The sequence below is a fragment of the Pagrus major genome, chromosome 23 (assembly GCF_040436345.1).
Source record: "Pagrus major chromosome 23, Pma_NU_1.0".
NCBI classification, from domain to species: Eukaryota; Metazoa; Chordata; class Actinopteri; order Spariformes; family Sparidae; genus Pagrus; species Pagrus major.
Window position 1 is genome coordinate 4,355,735 of NC_133237.1, and position 10,904 is coordinate 4,366,638.

Sequence of the window (10,904 nt, forward strand, 5' to 3'; positions counted from 1 at the left end):
ACAATATGTCATTTCTGCTGCCAGGGGGCTCTCAACCGACACACTTTGCATCAACAAAAGATGCAAAGTGGCACGCAGCACAGGTGTCATTGCTAGTTTCTGACAGATGAAGTTGTAATTTTCACAGAAAGTGCCCACATTGTGTAAGTAGTGAATGTTCTTGCAACCATCTGGGCACCCATTTGTATTTTGGCCTTAAAATAATGTATGGTCAGGCACATTGATGATCCACTGCTATCTAGAGGAAGAAAAAAAAAGACCAACAAAACCCTGGTCTTAAGTCAAACATGTAGTATTTTACTGCTATTTAAGATGCGCCCTCATAGGTTGGTTCACGACTTTGATTTAGTGATTAGAGAGGCTGCTTTCAGTCATTTCAGCCAAAAACAAACCCATGATTAAGAGACTAACACAACCCCTCTGTGCCTTGTGTCGTACTTTATACCCAGATTATGTGCTGTTTAACTCGCAAACGTGAGTTAGACACGCATTAAATGCATTTGCGCCATGCAGAAGATCACAGTGGCACCATGACTGCAAGCAGATCACTGATCTCAATTGAAGATGTACAGTAACACTGATACAGAGTGTAAAGTCAGATATTCATGTGAGCCTCATGTGCACCAAATTACTTGTTTATCATTTCTGGGCTTAAACAGGAAGTGTTCTACTCCACCACTTCCTGTGCACTAACCATAGATGGCATATGTAGTAGATGCCCACATCCTGTGTTTGAGCATCAGTTACATTTCTGACACCCTGTACACAGTCCTGTTAAAGTAAAAAAGATTAATGATGGTGTTAGAACTAGCAGATAATGATGTGATTCATTTATGCAGAGGATAGTTTACAGCTTCCTGTATAACGCACTCAGAGTGTATTGGTATGAGCAGTCACTCCAGCACTAATGGAAAACAGAAAAACAACCAAGAGGATGTGAGCACTTCCTCATTCCAGCTTCTGCAGCTGATGCTGACTGTGTCTCTGTCTCTACAACAATGGTATGTTCTCTATGGAAACATTTCAGTAGAATGAATGAATGCTCTCATTCTGCATGATTCACCGTAAGTATGTTCCTCCTCTTGGCACTTTTTGTTATTCCGGATAGAAATGGTAGGTTTTATGCCTGTTGAATGCTCGCCGCTGACATGCAGAATTGAGACTGTCGACTTTGAATGCATGTGCATGAAAAGAAATACATTCGACAGATCATTTTTCAGTTGTTTGTTTTTTTTATTTTTGCCAGCATGAATAGCTTGAGGCTGCATTCCCAAACATTGCTGTCAAAGGACATGGACAACTAGACCAGCAAGATTTTTGCAAATGACTCAACACAGAGCTGAAGAGCAAAGCATATAAAGAGCCATAAATAAGGGGGATGTAAAGGTAAACAGAAAGAGAAGTGGAGTGTTGTAACTTTACACCACTGGGGCTGTACCTTTGCTTTGGCGGTGCTGCAGGGGCTTTCCTTTGGATAAGGAGTAGGTAATGTATGAGGAGTCAAGAGATATTTGGTGGGAGGGAGCGTCAGAGTGACAAAAGGAGGAGCCTGAAGAGAGCTAAGGGAGGGGCACAGACAGGCTTGGCAGATGTGTTTTGTCTTCAGCAGTGAAAGAACAGCGGACAGGGAATGACTGCAGGCTGCAAATACAACTTTCAACAACGTCAACTTTTTCTCTTTTCACTGTCTGTCTTTTACTTTTTTTAATCTCCTGTGGAGTGCGTGAAAAACCTTCCCGCTGAAACCATGGATAACTTCCAGACTGTCCTGCGTTTCTTCATGAACCAGAAAGCCACCATTGGCTACAGTTTCATGGCTCTCCTGACTATAGGTGGGGAGCGAGTCTTTTCCATGGTCTCCTTTCAGTGCCCGTGCAATCATGACCAGAACTTTGCCTATGGGCTGACTTTCCTGCTGGGCCCGGCTGCAGTGCTGCTGGTCATGGGTCTGTTCTTCAGCACCAGGTTGTGGAGGCTCTATACTGGCTGCTGCCTCAATCCCATGAAGCTTTGCCCCCGTGGGAACTGCTTTGGCTGCCTCAGGGTGTTCATGGACATCTTCTCCGGGGCTTGCGTGGCTCCTATTATGTGGCTGTCTGTCGCCCTTCTCAATGGGACCTTTTATGAGTGTGCTGTCAGCGGTCTCGATGATAACATTGTGGTGGATCTGTTCTGTAAAAATAAGACCCTGAAGTGTCGGGAGGAGCTGGCCCGAGTACCCTGTGGCCGGTCCAAACTGTCCAGTGATGAGCGCATGGAGCTGCTGCTAATGTTCAGGGCCCAGTCACAGGTAAGAGACACATATGTGGGTCTGTGTGATCATTCAACTACAGTCATAATAAAACTAAGATTACTTATTAGGTCATTGAGTCCAACCTATGCTGTAAAAGTAGTATAATGTTCTCTCTGGATTTGGAGCATAGATTCCTCCACCTTGTTCTACCTGGTGCATCCAGTCTCTTAACTGGAACTTTCCATCCTAACAGGACGCTAATCCTCAGGACTTTGTATTATGAATATTACTAACACTATTACTATTGCTTAGCCGACTAGCTAACGCTTTGGAAGCCTTGAAAGAGCTGCTGGTCCATCAGTTATTATGATACTTTGCCACGTATGCTAGCTCTGCCAAACTCTAGAAGTATCACCCATAAATGTTTCCCCAGTGGCCTACCCAGTAACTCAAGGATAAGAAGAGCTAGAAACAGAGTGCAAAGGCGCCTATTCAGTCCAATGAGGACTGCTCACTTGGCACAATAGCCAATAAAAAGTTTTCTAGCTTCCTACTTCCTGGTTATGCGGCCCACTAAATCTGTGCAGTGTTGTTTCTCCAGATGTGTAGTACATTAATGATTTGGAGGAGCTTTGTTAAGCCTGAAAAACACAACCCTGGTGATGTCATACTGATGTCATATGATTCACACAAAACACAAAACATTACATACTTGAGGTATGATGGTATGGAGTTAAACAGATGAGGGTGTCCACCAGGCAGTGAGGGTCTAATGAAAGATGCTATCCAGTTGAATGATGGGAAATTTAGAGCATGGTGTTTAATTCCATTAAACACCATGCTGTAACTAAATAATAATAATAGTTTAATGAATAAACTAACTTTAAGTTTGATTTTCAGGTCTGGTTTGTTATGCTTTCATGTGCGGTTTTAGCTCCAGTCTTCATGTGGTGATGCAACCTCAGGCTGAACTGTAACTTGAGTCAGATGGATGTCAGCTGTGTTGAATTTGTGTAGCACAGGGACAAAATGACATAATTATCTGAATGTTGCCTCACTGCCACAAAACCAATGAATTCTTGGAAGTCTGTAAGAGAGACAAAAGGAGTTTTCCAGTGATTCAGTATTGCACATCCATGAAGTAGCGGGATAAGACGCACATTGAGCTGAGATATTCTGAAATCTAGTCCCTAATATAAGTCAAGATCCTAAAAAACTGGATTGTGGGGTGGCCTGGAGGTTTGGTACACTGACCATGTGGTCCTGCTGGGGACGTGTCAGATGTGTTTTTTCAGTTGCATTTCTCAAACAACAGCTCTGCGACTTAAGGTGTGTAATTACCCTTCAAGTTCATTTTTTGGACAAAACACATGTGAACACAAGGTTGATCTCCATTAAAAACTCCCTGGATAAATATGTGGATCTGCAGTTTACAACCTAGGCAGAGCAGAGTGTGCAGATATTTGTAATCCTACAGACTCAGGTCACAGTTCCTGGGCGAACTGTAACCTGCAACGTGCATTTACTGCTACTATACAACATCACTGCCGCCCTTTTCCTCCGCTCTGATCGCCTACACTGTCTACCCTGAGTGTAGCCAGTGCCTCACTCTCTCTCCTTTAACCACTCCTTGAGCCATGCTACTGTAACACAGTTATATGTGTCAGTGTTGATGGAAAGATGTATCAGGATTAGTCACACACATCAAGAGGAAACCGCACACCGCACAGAATGTATGGCTCCTCGACACTTTGAAAGATGGATAGTATAGATCGATACTTCAGTGTTCCGTGAATTCAGTCATCATGGAGCGCCGTGCTGACGTCAGTCTAGACACAGGGTTTCCCTTCATTTCCAAAACTCTGTACTATCTGCTACCAAGTTAATAAATAATAACATTGAATGATAATGATGACATCACAATGACATCACCAGGGTTACTTTCCCAGACTTCAAAAAGCTCCTTCACAGCCACAGCAGACATTACATTTGGGACGAACCATCACATCAAACTGACAACAGCCACAACGTCAGTATGTTCACGTTCCCATCCATGTCTTCTCAGTAGTGATTACTACATAAGGGGCTTTAAGCGGCGACGGTTCAAGACCATTCAAGCAATATTTTTGGTTTTTGTTTTTTTTGACAGAGTGAGAAAAAAAAGCTCCACACTGCGCATGTGCAATTCTATCTCAACGCTCCCCGACACTGTAGCTCGACAGTCTGCTACGGGAGAACGTCTGGTTTGCCGTACCCAGGGGTACGCCAAAAAGTGTTAGAAGGTAGTTACAGAAGTCGCCTATAGTTATAGAAGTCCCTATTATTACGTGAGTACTATTCTACTACTACAGTGCTCATGGTACTCATGGGTAAGACTATGGCCATCTTTGAACTGTGCCTTCATTTTGATCCCAACTACAAACCTGTAAAGTTTCGTGACTGCATATTGCATGGTTGTGATGCTATCGCATTGACAAAAATCTGTCCAAAGACACAGAGACAGACAGATGGTCAGACAAGGCGAATCACAGTAATGGCTACACTCAGTGGCCGAGAATGATTGAAACTACAGTTTTTCACATTTTCAATAAAATGTTGTTTTATGCAATACAGGTCTGAAGGTGATGTACATTTGATTTTCCCTGACTTTGCATACTCACAGCACCATTATCAGTATCGCAAATGTTGAGACAGGACCTACTAATCAACTGAATTTATTTAAATATATACAGTAGGTATTCTCTAGGGGGCTTTCATAGTGTGGAGTAAATTTAAGTTTATATCATTCTTGTTTGTCTGCAGATCCTGGGCTGGTGTATTATCATTATCGCTGCCATCGTGGGCCTCCTGGGTACTTGCTGCACAAACTGTCGTTCCAAAGTCAGCTTCCTGCAGCTCACATTCTGGAAACGCTACGTTGAGAAAGAGAAGGAGCGCTTTGATGGCTTCGCTTTGGACTACGCTACCAAGCTGGCTGACAGAAACCTGCAGAGCTTCTTTGAGAATAAGGACCCTGAACCATTCCCTTTCCCCAACCACAAGGCCTGGGAGGAGATCTCTGCACTCTACACCTTTTCCAGGAGCGAGCAGTATTACAGCACCCTGCAGCGTTATGTGGAGAGGACAGACAGGGACTTCACACCAGAAAAGAGACCTGTCATGGAGTTAGAGCATGGAATAGAGATGAGCTAAATGAGGAGTATGTTGTGTGGTTGAGTGAATACTCTGTACAGATAATGTACTTTTTACAGAAATCCTCATTGGGTAGCTGACTGAAGTTTATTCATTCAGGGTTTAAAAAAGCTAAACCAACTAAATAGTTCTCTTAATCTTGAAGTTTAATTCTGAGGTTGTTTGTAATTAGTTCTCTAATAAATAGCAAACATAACAACTTCTGATGAACCCATATAAATTTCAGGCTTAAATCACCAACTTTGGGTTTAAGAACTACCCACTTCCATTATAATTCCCACCCATAACCCTCTTTTGTATGTATCAGATTGACTCAAACTTGGCTGCCTCCTCACTGACAAAGGTGCTTTTCCACAATGTTACTCCCAAAGTAGTGTATTCCAAAGTGGAGGGCACTTGATTCAGCAGTGAGGCGTAATCAATGAGGCGCCACTAGCAAAGCATGGACAAGTTTGTTACAAGACTCCCAGTAAACGTAAAGCAGACAGTGAATCTGCATCAAACATGACAGCTACCAAAACATATGACAAGGAGATGGCTAGATGGTTCTACAATGATGTGGTGTATTTATTGCAAAGAAAATGTTCAGATTTTTGTTTGTTCCTCAGGGAGTTGCCATTTTTGGGCAGAGAATTTTTTAGGATTTGTTTTGTAATCAATGAATGTTGTGGCAGAGTAAAATTTTAGAAAAGACGCATGCTGCACTTTTAATGCCTCCACTATGGTGGCATGTTCCTTGTTTAGTTATTTCAGTAAGACGTCACACTGAAGTTGCAGTTCTGTTGTCATTACAGACAATGTTTAGAGTAATTCAATTATAATTCAAGTAGACACTTGAAAACATTGTTATCTACAGAAGGGAGGCACTGCAGACAAAGTTTGGGAACCACTGCTCCAAAGAATGTGGTTATTGTCAAACTGCAATGGTACAATCGCCTCTAAGCACATTAAATAACCACTATTGTATACACACTAATTCAGTCTACCTCTGCATGCATCTGAGGCCTGTTAATAGACCGTATTCACACAGCGGCCATTTTCCTCTGACATCATTCTCAAGCTGAGAAGCTCCAAAGTCGTACTGCTGCACTATACTGTACTGTACTGTACTGCAGGTTGTATAAGTGTAGTGAATCTGGCTAATCATTATTAATTCCCAGCTAATCGATTGATCAGCAACTGTAAAGACAATGGATAATGAAAATTCTGTGGGACATCAGGCCATATTTGAAGTTAAAACAACACATTTGATAACCCATTAGCTACCGTTAGACACTAGCTAACATTAGCATACAACCACTTCCTAAATAATACTGCTGTTTGATAGTGTTACATGATTAGATAGAGAAGCTGTAAATTAATTCTCAAGTATCAACACTCCTCTTTGAGTGATTTATTCAACCTCAGCTAATGTAAACTAGTGTTCTACCTAGATATATGGACTGACGCCCCACCAGATTTTCACTATCCGTTGTCTTTTTGGTTTCTGGTCAGTCAGCACTTCCCTAAAAATGGCATTATCCTTTAATAACAGCAGTTGAACTTCCCACCCTGAATGTGATGTTAGAGAAAATGGCCACCGTGTGACCGCGGTCGACTACTGTGCTGCTTTTGAAATTTTGCCTTACTTTGGATTTACAAACTAACCTATTCACTAAGTTATAGCTATTTTACGAAGTTGGGACCGTAGTTACAACTGAGAACATGTTGTTCTTATGTGTTCTTGCTATTGTTGAGAATTATGGGGTTGACTTGTTCAAGAATTGGCTCCTTTTTGCATCTCCCAGATAAACTTGGTCAGTTTATAAAAAAAACTATGTACTATGTAACAACTTTTAGCCATTTACATGTATTAATAACTCTTTTATTGGCCATATTGAGTGGATTGTAATGTGACGTGAAAAATGACAGCCTCCCTCTTCCCTTCCCTCTCTGATGCTTATAGCCTACAAGCTTGTGGCTGATTTGTTTAAGTTGTTTGATACTGCTGGACTGCATTTCTTTCTGGAGGACTTCCAGTGATATTAATGCTTGATGTATATTTTAGGCACAATTTATACATAAAACATTTACATAACTCCCACTGCACCCTACTGTCTTCAGCTCCTGATTCCACACCTCTTATAACCTTTCAAGTCTACTTACACCAGGTCAACATACTGTTTGTCTCAGATTCCCTTACTCACCTTTCCCTTCATCCGCCTCATCCCTACCCCTTCCCTACCTTTGCTCATCCCTACCCCAATTCAAGATACATTTGATTGGCATTATGCAACACAAGATAGCGTAATGAAATTACTGCTTTAATCCCTAAACTACAAACACTCAAACTAAAAAATGTTTAATTAATAATCAAGTCAGAAAAATAAACTATTTGAATGTAGCTGCTCTGTAGTCTGGCAGCAGATACTTCTGTATCTGTTGTCAGATGGCAGCAGGGTGAACAGACTGTGGCTGGGTGGGTGTTGTCTTTTGGGCTCTCAAGAATATGGATCACAGTAAAAAACACTTGTACACAATTGTAAAAAAATAATAATTTTAAAACGCAATTAAAACTCAACACCTAAAACTTACATCACAAAAACATTGCAAACATTGTGAGAGAGTGAGTGTGTTTAGGGGCCGTCATTGCTAGGTACACCTTCAAAAAGAATTTCACACCAGTCAAAAACATACTGCTACCTGCTAACATCTGGCTTTTGTGTGCAACGTGAATGTGTACAATCGAGATTTACTCGCCTGTGATTTGAACGTAACATTGGGTGAACACGCTAGTTTACTCTCCTTTTCAGACGTGTTACTCTGATGTGAGGGGAAGTTAAAGCAGTTGGCTTGTTAATGTCTTTCCATCTGTCTCTGTCAAGCAGCGCTTGAACATCGTTCAGTTGCCGCTGTGTTTAAAAGAGAGACTGAAGTTAAAGGTATTAGCAACTTCCGTTAATAGCTCCAAAAAAACAATGTCTAATTCAGAATATTATTGATTAAGACTTATTAAAACAAGTTTAACGTCTTCTGGATGTAGTCTGATGAAGATTGTGCTTCCAATTTAATCTTGATGTACAAATGATCAATTTAATGTATTTTAATGTGAACTAGTGAAGACTATAACAAGTCCCACGTACCCTGCTACAAGCCACTGCTCTCTTGTTCAAGCCACTGCTCCTTTTTCAATGAGTGATAGACGAGTTGAAACTTGAACAATCCCTGTAGCTCAATTATGACTTAAACGGCCGAGCCTCTGTGGCGCAGAGCGAGTGTTTTTCCACCACACAGAGAGGTAAAGATAACCTTAATGGCATGTTGAAGATGGAGTCTGGTGTCTGCAGTTCTTCATCTGACAGCTCGTTGTGTCTGTTTCTGTTTGAACTATTCCTCCCTGCAATTAAAAACTAAACCACTGATGAAACAGAGCAGAATATGTCCATATCTGGTTGGTAAGACTTGTTGTTATAGAAGAATAGCACTGCTAATGATGCTTGACTACTTATAAATGAATGTGTATGTGACAAAAAACTTGATTTGAATTTGATTAATCTACTGTTTCTCAGCCCACCAATAAAACAAGAATTGACTAACAAGCGTGCTATTTCCGTACGGAGGTGGGTGTGGCTTCATTTAAAGTGGGTTAGAAAACAATCGATGCTTCCTGTCTAAAACAGAAGAAAACCCAGAACAAAACAAACAGAATTGAAATCTTAAATTAAGAAAATAACAGAAAAGTAATATGTGAGTAGAAAAGGTTCAGCCCTAAAGATAATAATAAAAATAAAAATGAGGAGTAAGGGGCTAGGATAAAATATATTCAGACATAAATAGAGAAAAATCCTTTTTTATTGCAGCACACAATGTGGGGGATTCTGCAACGTAACACTTCAGTTTATAAGTTTATATCTCTCCTTTTTCCTTAACAGCTGAAGTAGCTCAAATCAAATCGCTCCTAAGAGCTCATCTGGCGTAATCCAAATGTCTGGAAGCCCCAATATCCAAAATGATTATTTATTAGTTATTTAAGCCCTCAACCTGTCCAGTCTGTTCACCCACTTCAGATTTAGTTACAGTGAAGATTTCAGCTTAAAAAAGGGTCTAAATAAAGTCTTTTCAAATCAGTTTGGGTGAATCGGAATGCTGCACCGCTGTTTTGCAGAGAAGCTCCAGAAATGTTTTGTGGACTACAAAACTTCACTTGACTTTCCATCGGTGTGGGGTGGAGGAGATAATGACTGAAATTTCTGTTTTGGGTGAACTTATCCTTTAAGCTATTATCAAAAGGTTTTTTTCTTCAAGAGTATTCCTAAGTGGATAGTTTTGAAAGAGAAGACATCTATATTCATGGATCAATCATGCAACAATTGCCATAACTACTGAATTGTGTCAAAAGCATAAAACAGGTTGTCTGTTGTTTTGAAGAATACATTTAGTTTAGTATGTTGAGGAGGAATTTTAGTAGTCTGTTACCCAAATTCTACCAGCATGTAAACATTGCAACTAGAACCAAGAACACGTTAGACCTGGTGTATACATTAAAAACTCTTACAGAGCAGTCACCCTCCCTCACATTGGCAACACTGACCACCTGGCTGTTATGCTCACACCTGCATATATAGACAATATATAGTCAATTTTGAAACTGTGTTTCACACTTAATGTGTTTTCTTTCACAAACATGATTTCGTCACCTACTGTTTCGACACTTCCTACTTTTCAGGACAGGACATTAGGTACTGTTGATTTGTTTGAACTTGATCTTTCTTTTAAAGAGGCTAGTGGTTAACCAAAATGAGTTAAAGTTGGTATGGCTGGCTATTGTTCTTGTCTTGCTGATTTGCCTAAATGACTCTGTTCTCCTCCCACACCTCATTGGTGGCCTCTCAGTATGGAGCTTGAAGCAGGCATGAATAATGAAAGGAAAATCTCTGACGGTTTGAATGTTTGGAGATGGACCCAAAGGTGAACAACCAGACTGGAGAAGGTTTAAATGTGGCTTATAAACAGGGTTAAATCTGGTCAAAAGAGAAAAAAAATAACAGCTAGGCAAAAACACTAGGATCTAGGCTCGAAGGTTAACTACCACAGTTTGGTGTCGGAAACAATCTGGCAGCGAGTGAAGAGTAGACCAGGGTATTTAACCGGGAGTGATGAGGAGATTCGCTGTACCTCTGACACACACAGGCAAAAGGAAAAACACACCAAGCACAGAAAATCCACTCAAAAACTCCAAATCATGACAAAATCGTTCAAATAAATGTCCATGGCCTTCTGCAATGCTCTGTGCTTTCAGTTTGCCAAAGGCAAGGACAGTCCAAAATACTGTTCCTGAACAGTGCTTCCCCCATTTGCATACTCCTCCTTTAAGTAGGGGAGCAAAGGTTATGTGGGGTCCCCAATGGTGAACAATGGAATGGCCTCCTCGTATCGTACATTTAGTTTTTTAAGAGGGGCATTGTACCATCTTTTAAAATGCATTTAGCATGGGTTATCA

General features: G+C 40.8%; 1 protein-coding gene across 1 annotated transcript; it reads left to right on the forward strand.

The window, feature by feature from the left end:
* The first annotated feature begins 1,747 nt into the window (after nucleotides 1-1,747).
* Nucleotides 1,748-5,425, forward strand: LOC141020037 (calcium homeostasis modulator protein 5-like). Its single transcript, XM_073495075.1, has 2 exons — nucleotides 1,748-2,290; nucleotides 5,036-5,425. Exons 1-2 carry the CDS (start codon nucleotides 1,748-1,750, stop codon nucleotides 5,423-5,425), a joined length of 933 nt encoding a protein of 310 aa, XP_073351176.1.
* Nucleotides 5,426-10,904: the final 5,479 nt, after the last annotated feature.

What these genes read in the sequence shown, in the direction of transcription:
- LOC141020037 (XM_073495075.1), top strand. Translation starts at nt 1,748, where the DNA reads ATGGATAACTTCCAGACTGTCCTGCGTTTCTTCATGAACCAGAAAGCC. An exon ending in TGTTCAGGGCCCAGTCACAG is followed by an intron (nt 2,291 to 5,035) that starts GTAAGAGACACA and finishes GTTTGTCTGCAG; the next exon opens with ATCCTGGGCTGGTGTATTAT.